Source organism: Strigops habroptila, chromosome 11 (genome assembly GCF_004027225.2).
Source record: "Strigops habroptila isolate Jane chromosome 11, bStrHab1.2.pri, whole genome shotgun sequence".
NCBI lineage: Eukaryota > Metazoa > Chordata > Aves > Psittaciformes > Psittacidae > Strigops > Strigops habroptila.
In genome coordinates, this window is record NC_046360.1 from 8,427,068 (window position 1) to 8,447,985 (window position 20,918).

Here is a 20,918-nt window from a genome sequence, read left to right on the forward strand (position 1 = left end):
ATCATAGCCTTCCTCTGGACCCTCTCCAGTAGTTCCTTGTCTTTTTTGAACTGTGGAGCCCAAAACTGGACACAGTACTTAATGCCATTTAGTATGCATTTTTGGATTCTTCAAAAGAAAATTGTCATTTATGCTAAATGCTGTGAATCTTTGGCTTGCTGGAGTGTAATGCCTCTAAAATTCCAGCTCTTGAAATGAAGCAGAACAAAGGCTGCAGACATGAATGCTCCTGTATGCTCCTTCCCCCATTGTTTCAAAACCATAATTTATAGAGGTTATTCTCTCCAGTAGTATATTAAGTAAACAACCTTAATCTAGAAGCATTGACAGTTTTTCTATGCTTTTCCCTGCGTCTCTGAAGATGCGTGTAGCAGTGAAGTAGGAAAAAGGCATAATGGAATTCAATATTTGACATACTTTAAATAGAGAACATCTGCCTTTTCAAAATGAGATACCTCTGAGTAATTTTCCCCAAACTGTTTTTCTCTTAGTAGTACTGTACTAAGTCCCTACATAACATTCACTGCACAAAAGATGTAGCAGATAATGCTTCATTTCAGCTTTATAAGCTCTCTGGAAGCCAAAGACCTATCATGCTACAACAGTCAAAGTCACCTTGGGGAGAGACTACCACTTCTTGCCCGTCAGCTGGAACACTGCCATGCATTAAAGGGAGCCTGTTTGTAAGTGGCTCAAGAGAACTCAGAAAAGCAAATTAGATGAGTGTGTTGCTTGTGTTAGTTTGCTTTTTTTTTTCTTCAGGCACCTTTTACTTTTATCTTTGAAATGCTAAAGGATTGGAGAGATTTAGGTCACTTTTATTCATTAAAAATGATGGTTTATGATAACAAACTGCAAGATCAATCTGTATACAAAGTTGTTTACTTTGTATTCCATCCATTTGCCTTGTGCTTTCTAATATTCAGCAAGACCAGATCTTTCCCAACAGTGATTAACTGCTACTCCCACTTCCTAGTACCAGTGATGGGAAATTGCTTGTGACCGAAACTCTTTGGTTGTGATGGTGCCAGGTATGCCAAGATGCAGTTCTTGAAACTTTGCAGAAAATTCACGCGAATTAGGTCATAGAGCAGGAATGGATCTCAAGCAAAGTTGAAGGCCTTTTCAAATATGAAACCTTAAGCTTAAAATTGAAGGGGAGAAATTTGAGCTGTGGCTTTGAAAACCTATGATGCGAGTTCTTACACAGCGTTTAATAGAAAGGTAATAGCTTCAACCTGCTTGGGCTGATAATTTTTACAGTCCATAGTTCAAAACTAAGCTCTCAAAAATGTCAGAATGCTTTATCCTTACGCATTCTTTCTCATCTGTTTTCTATTTTATGACATAGTTTCAACAAATTTTTTAGCCCTGTCAGCTTTTATAATGTACTTAATTTATATTACCAAAAAAGGGGGGGGGGGGGGGGGGGGGGGAGAAGGCAAAACAAAAACAACCTCAGTAACAAAATGGAAGGCAAAATTATAGGTACTGGTTAAGATGATTGCATTTGACTGTGATAGCCCATTTCGACTGAAATCTCAGTACTCTGTCCTCCTCTTGTGTCTGAGCACTGTGCACTTTGAGAACTCTACTTGCACCATCTGCACATGCATCCAGTGAGTCCAATGGCTGGATATTTCCATGTTCGTTCTCCCATTCTTCAAGACAAATAGAAGGATGAGGGACAGAAAAATACAGAAACTGTTTCAAGTGTGTGAATCTTTACATTGTGTTCTGTTGACAAATGTATTTCCAGAAACAGAATTAGTAAAAACATTGTCATGGATCCTGCAGGAGAATTATTTAACAGAATAATTGCTATCTGGGCGAAGAGAACCATGGTTAGGTCCATAAACCTGAAATGTGCTTGTATTCTGGAGTGGAGGAGCAGCAATGAAAGCACTAGCCTGCAGTCTCATAGGAGTTTGGTTGCAGAGGGCCTGAATAAGTTGGTATGTTGGTTCTTTTTTTACTGTGGCTGAAACCTTAATATAGTTTACAGAGAGTAAAGAATTGCAAATATGTTTTAAGCATACTCAGACAACTTTTTCATAGGGAAGTAAATTGAAGCTTTCGTGTGGTACGCTGAGATTGTAGCATTGAAACATTTGAGCACCTTTGATTTGTAATCGGGCTAAAAGACCTCTTTAAACAGGTTTTCTTTAGAGATGGAAAGTAAAGAGGAAGTAAAATTAGACTTTCTCAAAGTAACTTATATCTCTAAATTTTTCGTTAGAGCATATCTGTAGTGGGGAGTTCATGTTAATAAATCTTCCTCAAGATCGGATGCATGTGGAGGATCAGGTGTCTCTCAGACAAGACAGTCTGCTGGGACTCCCATTTGGAATAGCTTCCTTCTTCCTGACTAATGCATCCATATTAAGGAAACCACAAAAACGTTGGGAGAGAAGATTTCTGTGCTGTCAGCTGCTCAAGACCGCTCTGTTCTTTTAAGAAATATAAATGAAACATTCCCTTGAGCTGGATTTCCTGAAATAAAGATGTTTGGTTTGTTGGGTTGGTTTTTTTTTTGATTATTATTTTTATTGCTTGGAAACCTAATAAATGGCCCTTCCTCTGTGTGCTGGCTAATTGCTTCCAAAAAGCTTCCCTTTATTGTCCTGCAGGCAACAAAGTCTGTTTATCGCATGATAAATCTTCTATCTCAGTGCCTACCCCTGACAAATGAGGCATGAGTGCAAATACTCCCTCTCTCTCAAAATACAAGACTTGGTTTGATTGCCCCACCATAACACCTTTAGCATTAGTGAGTGCTTTTATGCTATGAGAAATGTGTTCTTTAATGCTTCAGTGAAATGTTCCCTTTTGTGTGTCTGACGGGGTTTTGGATTGCCCTGATTCTTTCTACTCGTTAATAGGCACAGCATTCAGAAAATAATAAAGGTGAAGCTGTGCTAACATTGCAGACTTGTTCCTACATGTGCTGGCTGATGCTAAGTGTATCTTTTTGACTAGCCACAGCCATTGAAAACTTGTCTATGCTAGTCTTGAAGACAGGAAAATTAGACAAACTGGGGAGAAAATTGCAAATGAAGCTTCTGCATTCAACCATTCTGTGTTGGTCATATAAAGAAAAATAATCTCTCTAAATACTCTGTAGACAAGATGGTGAAAACCTCAGTAAGTGGAATTGGTAATTGTCCAGGAATTGATTTTCAAAGTGTCCTGAAATTCTGCTTTGGGGGTTTTTTTTTGTATACACATAGTGAATATTGGTAGACAGATGTCCTTGCCATAACATTTCTGTGTTGTGTTTCCTCATCCTGTTTAACAATAGCTATGATTCTAAAAGAAAACCAACAGTCAAAAATGAGCAAGAGTCCAGAATGGGCAGTAGGCTGTTGGTTGAAGACATGCAGCAGTGATGCCTCTTCTGCAAAGCCTTTGTCCAAGGATGCTGCAGGTCAAAGCTTGTTCCTGTTTTGTGCTGCTGCTGCAGCCAGACATGGTGTAGCAGTAGGCATTTTGCATTGTCTGATCTTGACAAGTTTATGGAAAATTACACATGACAAACCGTGCGTGCATGGCAACATAGGCCTTGGAAAGCAAACCTCAGAACTAGATATAAAATACCCGACTCCTGCGGAATAGTGCTGAAAGAAAGGGCTTTGTGAGCTCATGTGAGTGCTCTTCCTGGCATCTAGAAAAGCTGCCTCTTTGTTCCTTCCTGGGCAAAAGTATCAATTTCTGATCCATCAAATTGTTGAAGCACTACCTTACTTCCTGTTGTTCCCGTTACTGGTTCCCAAATTCAAGAACACAAAGGCCCAGCACTTTCCATCCAGTTTTGTTGTTGCTTTGCAGAACTCCCATACTTCAGGCCTGGGAAATGCTGTTTTTCTTACTCTTAGAAGATCACTTATGAACATACTGTTTTGAATAAAACTACTGTTTCATACTTCAGTAGGAGAATACTGGGCTGTGTTGCCTTCTGTATGTCCACCTCACAAAGAGCTACTGTAAGCTATGTCAGCGCTCTCTTTTCTCTAAATGCTGTCTAGTTTTATAAATGCCATGGCAGTGGTCATGCTGATGACTGAGTGGAAAGTACAAGTATTGTGTGCAGGTAATAAACAAAAGCAGCTGTTGAATTTTATATCGTGAAATAAATGTTTAGTTTCTACTTACAAAAATGTGTGCTTTTAGAACAAGGGAGAAAAGAAGGTTTGGAGGCATGGAAGCTAACATCTTTCCTGATGTTTACTTGCTAGGGAAATCCCTTTGGGTTGAAGAGGCAATTTCTTTGGATTTGGCCCAAATTAGATATTAGGGTCATGTTGGTACCTGGCTATGCTTTATTCAGCATCGTGATGCTGTTTAATTACTCGGGTGGTGGAGAGCCATTTGTGCTGCTTTCAGTCTTATAGGATTTCATTACTCCATTAGGCTGAAGTATCATTTTCTCACAGATGCCTCTAGGAAAAGAAAAGCTGTTTGGGTGAATTTTTGCTGTTTGGTGTTTCTGTGTGAAAACATCTGGTTGGAGGACATGTCTGGAGCTGCTTCAAGAGATGCACTCTAATTATTTTGTTTTAGCAGCAGCTTGGCTAATCTGGTGCCAATCTAAATGTTTAAATCAGAGGCTATAGGTCAAAATATCTATTTGGACTACAGAGCCACTAAGCAGTCCAGGCATTACATGTCATAGTTACTGTTTCTCTTGATGTATGAAGTTCAGTCTGTGGCTTACATGAAGAAGTGTGTCCTTTACCAATCCTCATTTACCTGTAATACTTTAGGAACCCAAAATATGTCTTAACAATCTTGGTTTCTGTTCCTCCCCTCTCTTGGTGTAATACTTTCTAGTGGATTGATTCACTCATCCTTGTGTGTTGTTTTGTTGCTTGGTTGTTTTGTTGGGGTTTTTTTTTTGTTGGTGGTGGTTTTGGTGGGGGGTGTGTGTTTGTTTTACAAAGTCAGCATTTACTAGGGTTAGGGTAACTTTTTGTAGGTTAAAGTAACTTTCTAAGGGTTAGGGTAACCAAGGATAGATTGGCTTCTGCTGGACTTGTATTCTCCCCAAAAGAGAGTGCTGGTCACTCTGGAAAACACCACAGAAGATGATGGACCCCACATACCAACCAAAACAGAAGGTCCTTTGCTAGTTTGTAAATAGTGGCTTTTGTCCAGCACTGTTTTACGCAAATTATCAGACCTTTTCCCATGAAACCAGAACATTCTTGGAAGCTCTTGAGGAGTCTTTGTTCTTACCCTTTAGCAAAAAACCCTGAACATAGGGGCCCTCCGGACACTTAACATTTCCAGTTTTTGTCAGTTCTGGGAAATAGACTAATTCTGTGTTGAAATGAAATGTGATTTATAGGAAGAAAAGATAAAGATGTATTTGTCTGCAGACTTCTTTAGTGTTTTCAACAAGTTTGTCTAGCCCAGTATGTTTAGGGTAGTTGCAGTTGCAAAAGCTGTGTGGCATTAGTGTTTGTTACTGCAAATTTGTTAGTCACCCAAAATTGGAATGACACCTGCCTGTTGGGCTTGTATGGTGATGGTTGGATGTAAGCGTATCTTAAAAGTACTTGTGCTGTCTAAAAGCTTGAAGCCCAAAATTTTTCTGTTTGAGATCATGGTTTCCTAAGTATTACTACCCAATTTGAATTCTGTCAAGTTACACATCAGTACAAACGGTCCAAATCAGGCAGGGATGTATAACTGTATTTCTGTTGAACTAGAGGATGTGATGTGGTGTTTATGCTGATTGTGGGAGGACAGGCTGTGGCTTCTCAACATTTTGAAGTCTGCTCTAGGAAAGATGCCTCCTGAAAACCTTTTGGGCAAATATGAGCTGGTGAGACGACTTTGCACTGCTTCCACACACTGTCACATGACTGTAACGGTTTTGATTTGCATGAGCCCCAGAGTGTACTTAACTCTGGCTCTGTGACCTGTCTTTTATGCTTTGTGATTCTCTCTCCCTGTTGTACTGTTCCAGTTCACTGTATGTCTCAATGTGTTGTGCAGCAAGGAGAAAATTAACCTGTTTGTTTGCTATTTCTTCACAGGTTACCAAAATGGTCAAAACAGTCACCACCAGAACAGTGCGTCAGGTGCCACTTGGGCCTGATGGCCTGCCATCAATGGATGGCTCCTCTCCCATGGGCAGCTACACAGATTCAATAGACAGAAGGTACATGAAGAATGGGGAGCGGTACATCACACCACAAGCATCATCCACATTAAACAGATCTTATAACAGCTACAATGATTCGTACCCTGACAGTCATGAAGGTCAGTATCGCCCTTACATTGGTCATGATGGTTACGGAGATCTATCTGATAACTACGGCAGCTTGTCTCGTGGTGTCAACTACCGTCCTCGCTATGCCTACGTGCCGGGAAACAGTTACAGGCCAGATGATGGTAGCTTCACTTTGCCAAGCAGAAGGGATAACTACGGTCCGGTTGCCCAGCCTCAGGTGCCAGTGGGTAGCAATGTTGATTTGAACCGCTCCCAGCCAGAACGCTTCCAGCCAGAGCCCTATGGACTGGAAGATGATAACCGCAGCCTTGGAGTAGATGATGAAGGATATGAACTGGACCCTGATTACTCCACTGTGAACCGGAGGACATCCGCAGGTGTGCCAGAGAGAGGAAGACCTCACAAAGGAAGGTAAAATCCATTTATTTCTTATAGTGCAGCTCTTTTTTGCTTATTCAAACTCTTAATGGTCTGGTAAGTTCTGGAATTACTTGACAGAAGAACAGGTAGAACCTGTTATTTTGTTAGCCCATAAGAGACTGCAAAACACACAGGAAGTACAGAAGGGAGTGAGAGTAGTGGCCAAGAACCCTTTCACTGTGTCTCTGGGCTCCTTAGTTTAGGTTAAATTCACAAAGAAAGAGATGATCTTGTAAGAGAGGGCCAAGTTACATTTTTCCTCCCTTCTAAAGAAGAGTTGTGACTACATTGTGTTGTGCCAGAGCCATCCCACACTAGCAAGGTGAAAAGAGGGATTTGTAGTCTGTGAGACTTCTGACAGGTCTGGTTATGTGCACATCTGCCAAACAGAAATTTTGAACAGCTGGTTGGGGTTCCAGAGGAGCTGATACCTGGTGTTGAAGGGATGCCTTGTTGGATAAAAGCTGTCTTGGGAGGTATTTGACAGCATCAGCTCCTGATCCTGTGCTAACCACCCGCCCTCAGCTGCAGGTTGTGCAGCACAGCCATGTCAGATCAGGTTGTGCTGAACCTCACTGCAGTACTTAAACATTTTGTAAGATCAGACCATTATTTTGTTTTGTGCCTACATAAAGAGGAGATAAGAGCATCTGTTTTGCACTTAATGTAACTTTATTTGTGACCAGTCACAAATTACTTCTGGTTTAGTCTCCTTTCCAAGGCATGTTCTATTTTATGCCATATTTTCTGATATTAGTTGTTTATGCTGGGCTTGCAGCTATCAGTTCTTGCATTTGGAGGAAAAAAAAAACCCCAAGCTTGGGAAGAGAGGCTTATTACTCAGCTGAAAGTCACCTTCTGAGTATGAACTTGAAAAACTTGTATATTTTGTTTTCCAATTAGCATACAAACTTTTGTGTGTTTGCATGAAGTTACATCTGCATGATTCATGTTTTGATGTGGAATTAGTTCTCATTATTTTCCTTTTAATTTAGTTTCCAGAGCTGTAAAGAGTCTTGTCACCCATCTGCCCCTGTGTGTGTAGATGTTCTGTAGAGTTGACGCTTCTGACTGAAGGCTTTACTTCATCAGCAGAAGTTGTTGTTGGGATTTGGGTAGGCCCTTTCGCTCTCTTGTCTTGGAGCACTCCTACTTAGACACATTATGTTCTGTGTTATTCCATTCCTACTTTCATAGCTCTGTCTTCCTTCGCATTTCTGGAAGCTCAGTGGAATCAAGCACCTGCAAATTTGCATTTACTTTGAAAGTTAAAAAAAAAAGGGGTGTGGAGAGAGAAAAGGTATCACAGAACGAATCACAGAATGGTTTGGGTTGGAAGGGACATTAGAGCTCATCCAGTTCCAGCCTCCTGCCATAGGCATGGGCACCTTCCACTAGAGCCGGTTCCTCCAAGCCCCATCCAGCCTGGCCTTGAACACTGACAGGGATGGGGTATCAACACACATCTCCCAGAATGCCCTTTTAAGTCCCTTGTGACATCTTTGATCTTGGAGGCTTACCATCTAGTGGAACCACATCAGTGTTTTAGGGGGCAAAAGAGAATACCTGCAGCCAGTGGGTGCCAAAATACTGCTCAATCTATCAAACCCTATTTGCTGCTCCCCTGCATCTAAGCATGTTTACAGTTCTTGTTAAAAGCAGTCAGGCAGCAGTGCTTTTAAATGTTTATTAACGTTTTTCAGACTATGCATGATGAATAATTAAATGTATTCTTAGAACCTGCCCATTTGCATTTTTAAAGTTTTTTGTTTATTTTAAACATGCCTTTGATTTATTGTTCCTTGCAGTTTGGATAGGACCAATTCACAATTTTTGGTTTAGGTTTCTTTTATTGTGAGGTTTTTTCCATATTAAATACGATCAAGAGGCTTTGACAAGTAATTAGCCTTACTGTGGCAGCAAAATTTAGCTGGTGAGAACATAAGAAGATTGTATGAGGGGCCTCTTCGTAGTTAATTTTTGACATTTCAAAGAAATACTTGAACAATTCAAAAAACCTGCATTTCAGATATGCTACTGATCTGCAAGGAACTGAAGACTACAAATAGTGCTTTGTACTAGGTGAGGGTAATTACTACTTGATTATTCCTTTCTAGGTTTTTTTTTAAATAAGTTATTCCTTGTGAAAATGATTAAATGAGTATGATAAATTGATGGCACCTTTGATTTCAAAAAGTTTGTATGTGTAGAGTAGGTATAACAACAACACTGTTGGAAGCTTTTCTACATCACACATCCTTCAGCATGGGCATCTTCATCGTGTCACGAACAGACTTCTCTTGGCTAACTCTCTGCAAAGACTGCAGTTATTCTCTTGTTTTCTTCCCAGTAAGTGCTGCCCTCATTTTTCAGTAGTTTAAAGGTAGAATAAGGATCCTGGCTGTTGGTTCCTAGTTTTGATGCTGTTCTGTCTGAGGGGACTGAATGGTGGTTTCTTATCTGAATCTGTGGTAGCGCATCTCACCCCATGTGATAAGGAGGCCACCCAGCTGTGTCTGGAGGGGATCCTGGTCAAGGGGATTTCTAGTAAGATTATTCATTCAGTCCCTTGCCTGCTCCATTTGATCACAGAAATAAATATCTATTGTGCTTTCCTTCTGTCATCACCAGCCTCATTTTAAGCTACTTATATTTCATTTTAAATTGGGGAAAAATGTGCCTCCTCACAAACATCTACAAATCCAGATAACTGCACAAAGGCAGATATTCTCTGTTGGCTCCCCAGTGCTTGTGGCTGGGTTTGTTTCTTGTTTGCTTTTATACTGAATTACTGGTGTAAGATACATTATTTTCTGCAACAATACCTGGCACTTAATGTTCTGTTCTTCAGCATGTGCTCTGGTTTGGTTTATGTCAGATTGCATAATAAATTGGGGTGAGAGACATTTAGGTAATAGTTATTTACTGTTACTCAAATTAACTTTTCAAGGTATTTAAACATCTCTGATTGGACTGTGCCCTTTTTTTCTTCAAATGGTAGGTTGCCTTTATTAAATTAGGATGGTTTTTTATTACAGTCTTTAAAAATATGTGGTCTTATGGTGTTGCAAGGTGGTTTATGTACAGTCCTTTATGAAAGAGAAGCAGGAAGTACTGAATATGTTTCATACACAAAACACATCGCTACTATTATTTAAATATTTTTGACCATTAAATTGAAGTTAACACAGACCAGCAGAAAAAAATGGCAAGTCATAATTTATCTTACTTTTAAAATTTATCTTCTGTTCAACTTCTCATTTCTTGCCTCTGTGATAATTTATTTCCTGAGTGGATCGCTACAGTTTGCACTTATACTGGCATTCATGGGACTTTTTTTTTTTTCCCCCCCAAAAAGCCTGGAGCAGCTATTGCCAGTGTTACTATTCCAGACTAGACAGGATGTGCATTTTTAATAGTGACTAAATCAACAACAAAGCAGTTTTCTGCTGTTAAATGTTCTATGGCAGAAGCCTGATCTAAGAGTCTGAGACTATATTTGGTGGTCACTTGATGGTCCAAATTTTTATTACCAGGAAACGAGCCAGATTTAAGATTAAATAACAGTAGGTCTCTTGCTTCTGTTATGTATAGACAGTGTGAGAATATTGCTATCACATGTGTTGGTCACATTCTACTTCTGGTGTCTTTTCTCAATGTAGAATATAAAGGCTTACATTTGTAAGTAAACTTTCAGTCAGCACTTCTGACCTAACTTCACCCATTCCAACAGTGGTCTCACCACAGCACCCATCCTTAAGACTGGGGGGAGATCTCTCACTGTATATCGACCTCTTGTTTAATGCCCAACCATTAAGTGTAATACCGGGATATAGGCAATGTGGGGATGTGGTCTGGTTTGGGGCAGGAGTGTGTGGACATGCCTGGGCAGAACAGGGTGAAGCAAAAAATAAACCACAGTCAGTTTGGAAAAGGTGGGGTTTTTTCTGAGGATCCTCCTTAGATCTCAGTTTGTTGATCTTCTGGTAGCAGAAGACTGGCATGTGGCTGAGTTTCATGTGGGAGGAGGTAACCTGAGTCAGCTCATCCATTAGCAGCTTTCAAGGTGGTTCTGATCAAGGGAATTTTGGAGGGTTACCCATACAGCCCATAACTCAGACTTGTCTCAGTAGAGGATTCATTCCAGTTTTGAATCCTATTTTGTGTCCTCCTGTCAGGGAACAGAGGCTGGCAAAAGTAGGACCTCACTCTGTAAAGTCTTTAGATTTCCTCTTCGGTTTCTGGCACAAAGTTCCCTGCTGAAATCCCAAGCCTTTCTGGTCTTCTATCCTAAGCAGACACCAGCTGCAAACTGTGATGAATGTAACACTTATATAAATTGTCGAGGATTAAATGTGTAAATCCTTCACCTGTTGTTCACTTAAATTTGCCTATGTTCAAGCCATGAGGAAGATGATAAATCTATAGCTCTCTTCCAGTTTTTATCTATACTAGAATGTGTTTTTATCAATTCCCTGAGACAGGTGATTAGTGAGACCCATGGCATCCTGAAAACTCAGCTGCCTTGCTACAAACAGATGGAAGGCAAGATGCTTGTAGTCAGCAACTCTGGCATACTACCAGATCTTTTCAGTCCCGAGCGTAAAGAGCTCTTGGCCGCCTCAGCACAGATGACTGTATCTGCTGAAGCTCTCATTAGTCCTTCTGTATCAAGTGTCTTTCTTTTCCAGTGTAGCTGCTTTGCTGGTATGAAAGAGTGAAAAAAAAGTACATTTGGCCTCCACCAGTGTGGCTCAGGATGATTTCTTTACCCTTTCTGTATGTAAATGTGTTGCTGATTTTATTCATTTTACTTCAGAAACTGAGCATCTTTAACTCCCAAATAGATGCTTGCCTTTGACTTCTTTGCTCTTTGCATAGTCTGTACTTCCCTGTTCCCAAGCCCCCTGTTAAATGAGGGGACCTGGGAGTTGACCTGGGCCAGACCATCCTCACTCGCATGGAGAGGGGGGATCTGTCTGCCAAGACCACCAAAGGCCTTCTGGTAGTGCTGCATTGCACTGCCTGGTCAGGTATTTTGCTTCTTTGCAGATGATCTGTTTTGTTAAACTGCCTCTCTTCAATGCTGTTAAGGATATTTAGAGCTTCCCTTCTCCAGATTTGATCACTATATTGAGTCATGTGAATCTGAATTGGTATGATGTGATACTTGCCTTTGCTGAGCTTTCATGTGCAGCTCTTGAGTTCATACCAGGATCTCAGAGTTTCTAGATAATTATTCAGGATCTTGAAGGGTCAAGTGTCCAGGTGTTATGTTTGCTGTCAGGTAAACACTGGGGTTTGTTGCTGGTGCATTAACCAGTGCACTTGACACTGTTTCATCTTACAGAGGTATGTTGGATCTGACCTGCGTGGGCTTATTTCAGCAATAGTGAAGATTCTGAAGATTCTTGTGCTCATCCTTTCTCTACAGATACTTGAGGGACACTCTTGTTGCAAAGTACCTGTCTTTGTGTACTAAAATGGTTGTGTTAGATGTGTAATGCTGGTTTTTCCGCTAAGGAGATGGTCCAGCAGAATCAGGTACAGATTGGTGTGAACAGAGTTGTAAGTGAATGGTTCATGCAAGAATGGGACTGTACAAAAATGCCAGCAGTTGTTATAAGTCACTTATAGTTCGGGGTCTGTTTCCTTGAGGATGCTTTACTTCTGCTGTGGGGATGGGGCCAGCAGTATGTGCTGTGGTCACTTCACCACAGAACAGTAGCTGGTGGGTTCTAAGCAGTGCTGCCTTCCCCACCACTACCTTCATATTCATCCTAAACCATCCTAAATGCAGCTCTCTGTACCTGCAGCACTCAGAATTGCAACCTCTTGCCCACAGCAGGAAACTCTCAGCATCTTCTTGTTCTACCCCAGCTCTGTGTCCTAGGGATTTCATCAGAGAGGGATCAGCAAAGGCAAGGATCATCAAAGGCTGTTGGCTGTCTTTGGTGCATCAATAGCTTTGTATTGGAACAATGGAAGAAAACTCTCTTTTTTAACATAAAGAAATTGTTAGAATAAGTAGCAAGTTGGGATGTGATTTTATTTTTTTTTTTACTGACATTATTCAGATATTCACACTTATATTTAATAACTAGGGATAGACAATTGAAAGTTACTATTGTTGGTACAAGAGTTACGTAGTGCTCTCTCCTGTCATGAGTGCTGCAATTTAAAGTCCTAACAAGTTTTATTTCAGGCAAATGTAGTGAAACCAAGGAGCTTTGTGTGGCTCAGAGGAGAAGAATCAACATGAGGAAGATGGACCCATCTGTGGTTCTGTTTGGAAGGCTTCGTGGAAATAGTGCAAACAAACTGCATCCCAAGACAGTAATTATCTTTGTGTATTTGCATGGCTGAGGAGGAGAGAGAAACTTAATTGTGCAGGTGTAACTGAGGTGGTGTACAGTTTCTTGTGAGCAGCTCAGAGGGCTGAGGCGTGCTGAACTGCCAGTTAGCAAGTCAAGCAAGCAAGAGCTGTGCAGAGGACAGTTATTGAAATTAATCTTCTGCTACTTTTATGCAGTCAGTAAGAATTCAGCTTCAAAGAATTTAACATGAGGACGAGTTTGAGAACTGAGTTTTTGCTGTAGTTTTAATGCTGATTTTCCCAAATTTGTATATGTAAACCCAGAATTGTGTTTGAGGAGTAAACGGGTTTTGTTATTACCTCTGCCCTGTGTATGTGCACAAGAGTAAATCTTTTCAATGTTGCTACTTTCTTCTTGGAGTGATGGAAACAGCTTTGTTCTGTAAGGGAAAATACAACAGCTGTCCAGACATTGTAAATTACTGTGTAGAGCAAGTACTGAATTATACATATACAAATAGCTGCATCGATAAAAGGATTTCTTCAGATTCATTCTGAGTTTTGGATACTGGCCCATTTTTCTCCTTTCATTCAGCTTATGGTTTAGAACAGCAATTAAAGCAACTAAAAGTCAGTAGAGGCGCTTTTAACGTTAAAAGCATTAATTGTACAAGACTCAGTTCAGTCTCCACCTCCAGTTGCTCCTCTCCCCAGAGTCTAGTTTAATTAGCAGTCCCTTCAGGATAACAGCAATCTCCATTTTCTTTCTGAGTTCTAATGGTCTATACTTCCTTCAAAATGACATCAGAAATTGTTCAGTAACATCAGTCAGTGATTAAAATGAAAGCTTATAAGAATCATTTTGTAGCAATTAAAACTACTTGCTTGACTGAGATTAGCTACTTAGTGTTGTAGTTACCTGTCCAGGAAAAGAAGAGTAAGGCAAAAAGCTGCTGCTGTTTATATATATGAATGATGTCAGTTTACGTTAATATCTTTAAGAGTGGTATTAGAGGGAAAGGAGGATGAAGAAGAAAAGTCTTCCAGACTGAGGTTTAAAACAGTGGGATTTATTAGAAATTTGATTCAGCTCGCTGGTGGGTCACTTCAGCTCTTCATCCTCCTCAGCCAGGTTAGAGAGCTGGTGTGAACCTTTCAACTTTGCAAAGTTGAAAGTGTTTGGAGAGTTCGTAACCGTGAGGTACAAGTTGCCTTATTGCCCTGTGGGCTTATTCACGTATAAAAGTGAAGAATTTGTGACTAGTGGTTCACTGTGCACAAGCTTCAGATTTCCTTTTGTACTTCTCCTGAGGACTTACGTGTTATCTCACTGCACGTGCACTGAAGCTCCCCTGCAAGAGCTCTGCCTGTTCTGAAGGATGAAAGGTGTCACTTTGAATAAAGGATGAAGTATATCAGTGAATCTCAGAAACAAATGTTGAAGCTGTAAATGCTGTTCCTTACAAATCTCTTGGAGAAATGTTCTCTCTAGCTAGTTGTAGGGAGTGATTAGAGGGGGGTGGGGATATTTTTCTGAAGGTTACAGATTATAGTTGCAGAGGTGGTTGCTAAAGAAAAAGAAATACTTGTCAAATACTGATTTAATTATTTTTAAGAATATGGACATTTGTAGTGTGAGAATGTACTGTGTTAGTATATTTTCAACTGTCTTGATTGTAACTTTGCCCTGTGTGTGAACTAGGACAGTAATACCTAAATATGTTAGCTGGTTGTGACTGATCTTACTTCAGTTACACACAGTGAATTATGGCACAACAAGATGGATGCCATTCATTCTAATGCTGTGAATGATCTTAAAAGTATCTGAATCTTAAGATCGTTTACTGAGTGATCCAGGTTAGTTGCTGATCTGGGGAGGAAAGCTCAGAGTGTTTGACTTGGTTTAGATGTCCAGCAAAGTACTCTGGTAGTAAAAGTTGGACACGAGTCTCTTAACCAACAGCCTTTTACATGTATTCTGAATTATTCTGTACAAGGTAGACTTTTATTAGATGCTTGGATTCAGAACTTAAGTTTTACATCGTCTTTGACACATGTGTAAGTGTCAAACATAACACAAGTTATGTATATTGATGAGTTCAGTATGCTTGTGTGAGCATCAACATGGAAATGTAGTGGAACTTTTCAGACTTGCTGAAAAGTGTCTGTGGTCTCTGCTGAGGCCTTGAATGCCTTTAATTAGAATTTTAGTTGGTTGCAGAAGTAGCAGCAGTAATGAAGCTCACTGTTTCCTACTAAATGTAGTCCAGCTCTATCATAGTTGTTTCGCTAAGTGACCAAAATGAAAGCAATCTGTTTGATGACTTACAGTCCCTGTCATCGTTTCATTGCCAGCCAAACAAACACTGTGCTGTTGTCCCATCACTGCTGAATATTCAGCTATGGTTAATTTTCAAGTTACTACGGACAAATTACTTGAAAGTGTAAATATGCTGCCCCTAATGATGATTGTGATATTAAAAGGTTTGCTCATAGCTGAAATCTCCATACATAGAATCATGGAATGGTTTGGGTTGGAAGGGACCTTAAAGATCATCTACAGACTCAGAGGTGTACAGAGTGTTTAAATGTGCTTTTTCCCCCCTCCCCTTTCTTTCTCTTGGGACTGTTGCTTCTTACAGGGGCTACGATGACCCCATCGAGACAGAGATGGTTGAAGAGAGGATACCTTACCTCCATGGTGGCTACGCAGCACCGCTGGCACAGCCAGAGAGAGGAAGCATGGCTAGTATTGACCGCCTGGGGAAGCGCTCCCCCTCTATTGACAGCATTCGTAAAGACCCCAGGTGGAGGGACCCTGACCTCCCCGAAGTGATTGCCATGCTCAGCCACCCTATTGATCCAGTCAAGTCTAACGCCGCAGCCTACTTGCAGCACTTGTGCTACGAGAATGATAAAATCAAAAAGGACGTGAGGCACCTCAAAGGGATACCTATCTTGGTGGGCCTACTTGATCATCCAAAGCCAGAAGTCCATCGTAAAGCCTGCGGGGCTCTCAGAAACATCTCCTATGGGAAGGATAATGAAAACAAGGTGGCTATAAAGAACTGTGATGGGATCCCTGCATTGATCAGACTATTGCGAAAAACAAATGACATGGAAGTCAGAGAGCTAATTACAGGTCAGTGTCTGTAGTTTCTTTTATGAGTTGTTCTTTAGAGGGGTCCTTTTAGCTTCAGGACCAACAATTTCTGGAGATTAGAGCACTGGAGGAAAATGTAGATCACTGGCTGCAGCTGTTTCTTTAGCTGCACCACATTTGTGGTCACAGAAAGCCTAAGGCAAATGTGCCCTTCAGGAGGAAATCAAGATCATCTGTGTACGTAGCACACTTGGGTTTCCCTGGCTGCTGCGAGATGGATGGTGCATCTTGGATGTAGCATGCAAATGCATGCGGCTGAGTTACTGAAGCTTAAATGAGTTATAGTGACTTCATTGACAGGTAATTTGTAGTGCGCTTGCCCTCGGTGTGTTATAATCATAGGGTAAATTATGCTAATCTAAAACTTCCCGTTAATCTCTTATAAAACAATCCTGCTGCCATGTCCCCACTACTTTGTATTGATGGAATGGTCAGTCTCCTCAGGAATACTTGAGCTCCAGTGCTGTGGACTCTGAAGCTGTACATAAAGCTGCAGCACTTCTGGGTTGGAAAACTCAGATTTAAAGGAGCACAGAGTCTGCTGTTAGATGCTCTGGGCACAGGGTTGGTTTGTTGCAGTAATCGTAAAAGGGAGAATTACTTTTTGAAGTTACTGAGTTCGTGCATGCTTTGCAGAGAATTTCCAATTACTTATAACTCATTATTCAAGCTGTTTTTTATTTGAACTTAGTTTTGGACATCATCCAAAGAGAGTAATAAAGTATATGCCAAGTTTCCAAGTTCAGCTATTAAGTGGAATAGGGTGAAAAAGTATGTCAGTTCTTAAACTAAGGAGAAATATATTGTTCTTCAGTCTCCCATAACTCATGAGGATTGAAATGGATTTCCTTTTCTCTTCTCAGAAGCTGCAAGAGATGTTTGGATGGAGACCAGGGCAGTTGCAATGAATTTCAGTGCCAGAACAGAATTTTTCAGAAAGTTTTGTGAGTGTGAAAATGAGTCCAGGGCTGAAGCTGTTATCAGTGTTGGATTCTCCAGCAGATCCTAGTGCAAACATGGATTAAGCCATTAGAAGTAAACACCATAATTCTGTAATTGCCTAAAAAAATTATAGCAAGCTTTTACTGGTAATTATAATTCTCTGAGGTGAACAGTGGTCTTGGGTGTTCCAACTGTTCTTCCCCAGCCATTATAGGAGATTTAGCAAACGAGGTCTAAATATACGGTGTAGAAACCAGCAGGGGTATTTTACCAGCTCACTAGAAAAATCTGTTTTGTCAGAGAACCTCTAAGTAGTGTGTGTTGGTTGTGCTTTGATTGCTGTCTGTGCTTTGTCTCTTCACATGGAAACTCTGTAGGTAGTATTTATATTCCATTTGTTGCACTCATTTAATGTGATGGCTGACTTTAAGTCTTTTATTTAAAGAAAAATTATCTGTTTAGCTACTGTTCCAGTTTACTCAAAACTCGTTTCTGGAGTGCTGGGAAGGAATAAATTTATTTTTTTAGATTCAAGAAAGGAGAAGCCAATCTATAGTTTAGTCTGAAGGAATATAATTATAACAGTAAGTGGTAAGCAGTCAGATTTGAGATGGGTAAAACTAAACAATGTTTTCCCTTTTTCACACTAAATGGTGGTTGCTTTGATTTCTAGTTGATTGATTAGTTTTACAGTTCAAATGCATTTTATTTTATAGTAGTTCCTGCTAATTAAATGTAGTATTTTTATTCTAATATGGTTTTTGCTATTTAAAGCTCTTTATTTCCCCTTACTAAGAAACACTAGGAGCACTGAGGGTATTAATCTAAACAGATGTCCAGCAACAGATGATGTGCATTTAATCTCCACCTAACTAGGAATAATTTCATTCCACTTCTAAAATGATATCATCAGATCCGGTGTGAGACATTCAAGCATCAGTATAGAAGAGTATTCCAGCAATGCCTCTGTGACTGGGGCTGGTGTACTTGCAGTCAGTGTTCAAAGCCTCGGCAGATAATGTGGAATTGTCCTTTCGAAAAATGAGCTGCAAAAGTCAGCAGAGAGAAACAAGAGCCAACTTGAAGTGCAAAGGGAGCATCCAGCCAGGGCTGCTACAAAAGGACTGTGTTTTGCAGCCTCAGAAGGTTCAGATCACAATTCTGGTGTTCTCATGGCAGAAATCTTGACTTCCTACCTGGGTATTTTTCCCTAGTGATAAACCAGTGTCTTCCTTTGCCAGGAAAGTTCTGCATTCTGTCTGGAGTGAAATCTCTGAGGAGGCAAATAAAACAACAGCATACTGAGTTTGCTTGTTTATTTCTTTTAACAGGCTGCAAATTCAAGTTTGGTACACATTGACTTTTCTGTAGTTTAATATTTTTGTAACTCAATGCTAGCTGCTGTTGGAAAGCTGAATAGTAATCATCAGCTGGTCATCCCAGATGTGGACGAATGATAAAATAATCTTGCTTTCCAAAGAGATTTAAATACTTTAAAGAAATTTAAATACTTCAGATGTCCGAATTCAAGAACATGTCCAGTCTTGAAGTTTTGCATCTCTGGGTGTGGGATGCTGCCTGCCTGCTGGACAGAGGGAGCGTTACAAGTAAGACATTATTCGCAGCTGGAGAGGGTGCTTCCTGGCAAAAGAGAGCATCAGTCTGATCTAATTTCAGAGTCAGGCTTTGGCTTTAATGCTGCTCCATGGCTTCTCATCTACTTGGTAATCTGATGCAGCAGCTGCAGCTGTCCAGAAGAGTGTGAGTCAGGCCAGCCAGCTGGGGCTGGTCAGTGGGTTAATGGAGTGGGAAACAGCCACACCAACATGTTAAAAATGCGTAAGAGGTAGATGCGGTGGCAACAGAGCATGAGGGGAGCAATCAGATGTGCGATGCTCAGTGCTCTGCTAGTGAGACTTGATGTGTCAGAAGTGCGTTCACTTGACTGCTTCCCAGAATATGTTTGGGAAATATAAGGCAGACACGTATTGACATGCAATTTTGGGAGCAGGCTGAGTATACTGATACGACATTACTGCCAGATTAAGCAAGTCTGTAGCTTCTTCTTTTCAGATAGCACTGGTTTTAGCAGAATTTGAGAACCTACTCTGGGTTAATGTCATCTCTGTTTTACCAGATGTTCTTGATGTATCTGCAGATGGCACTAAAACATGATGTCCCTCAAGGTAAGGCAGATATGTGAGGCATGTGAAAATACCTTCAAAACTCAAGATACATTCATAAAATAACATCTCATTTTAAATTCCTTTTAAAGCAGAGAGTTAGAAAATGTCTTCCATCCACTGCACTGAGAAAAGCATGATTGAGCCGTTAGAGTATCCATAAGTAAATAATGAGTAAAGTCATGATGAGAAATACTCCACAAAATTCTTCCTTGCATCCCTTTCTAGTCTTGGAAATGTACTGCTAGATTTTCAGTGGGTCATTTTCTTGAGAAGCAGAAAGAAATGAGGATTAAGGTGATAAAGAATTAAATCTGTTCTGATTGGGAAAGCTGCAAAAGTTTTATCTTGAGTGATAAGGGTTTTTTTTGTGGAGGAAATGTTCCAATCAGATATGCAAGACCAAAATTCTATTACGTTCTTTGAAAAGCAATCAGAAGTTGGTAGCTTTGATGAATAATTCTGTCCTTTGCAAGAACACTGAAAGTAATTTTGTTGTTTAACGACATTGCACTGATTTTTAAGTGGTGCAGAACGTGATTTTCCTGATGCTGCATGTTGCAAACTGGTTTTAATTGAAAAATGATTGACCTTCAAAATGCTCTGCAGAGGAAATATTTTGATTTAATACTGTAATAGAAACTTACAGATTGAGCACCTTACTCAAAATTCACACCTGGGCATTTATGTGTGCAAAGATCTTGTCAGCTGATTGGACGCTAACTTCTCTTTGAAGTACCATGCTGTCTTGAACTTTCTGATCACAGATGAGCTTACTCCTTCCATTTTTTAATAGAAGGCTTGTCAGAAAGGTTCCTTTTCATGGTGTATTTTATGACACAGTAGTTCATGTTGAGGTTCTTGACCACTAAACTTGCAGAAGCACAGCTCCAATCTTCAGGACTTAGAATGATATAAACAAGTCTGACAAACAGATCCATACAGGACCAACGTGCAACAAGAAGTCCTCCTCGGTGAATGATAAGCATTTTGCCAAATGGTAACCTATTTGGTGTAGACCATAGATAAAAAATTAAACAGCTTCTGATTTATTGGTGACATTGGATTTTTGCAAGTAAACAAGCACAGCATGAAAAGATTTCCCTTGTGTTTCAGAAGATTATAGCATGTGTGTTGTTCTGTCACAATTTCTTTAGAAATCTTTCCACAGCTCCAAGGAGGTGGAGATTTAGGAAATTTATGGCTGTGGCCTGAATCACTTTCAGTATTAAATAAATCATCTAGCTAAGTTTGTAGCTTTTAGTAATTTGTAATACATTTTTACAATGATCAGTACTTTTGAAAAAAAACTTGTAGCTATTGTCCCTGCTTAACATGCTGAAAGAGTAGCTAGTAGTGGTAGTTAGAAATATGTAAGTCTATTACAAATAGTATTACAAATAGTATTTATGAATAAAAGAATGTTCAAAAATGTGATCATCTTCCGAAAAGTAATAGTTCATCTTTTTTTCTCTGGTCCTAAAATTCATGCAGTCTGCAGTCAAAAGGCCGGTACTTGTAGTGAAAGGGTGTAGGAAATTTAGGTAACTTCATTTCCCTTACGCTGCTGTGTCAGTGACTTGATTTCTTTTGAGTGCTATTCACTTGAATTGATTAAACTTGGGGTTTTCAAAACAGTGTTTCCAGCTTGTTAGA

At 40.1% G+C, this 20,918-nt stretch overlaps 1 protein-coding gene across 23 annotated transcripts in view; it reads left to right on the forward strand.

Moving 5' to 3' along the window:
- Positions 1 to 20,918, forward strand: part of ARVCF (ARVCF delta catenin family member) — a 279,202-nt gene that overhangs the window by 187,807 nt on the left and 70,477 nt on the right. For all 23 annotated transcript variants that reach the window (XM_030500611.1, XM_032920202.1, XM_030500609.1 and 20 more), the window contains 2 exons: positions 6,042 to 6,649; positions 15,617 to 16,116. In XM_030500611.1, the coding sequence (XP_030356471.1) occupies positions 6,042 to 6,649; positions 15,617 to 16,116 (1,108 nt within the window). The remainder of the gene's footprint in view (positions 1 to 6,041; positions 6,650 to 15,616; positions 16,117 to 20,918) is intronic.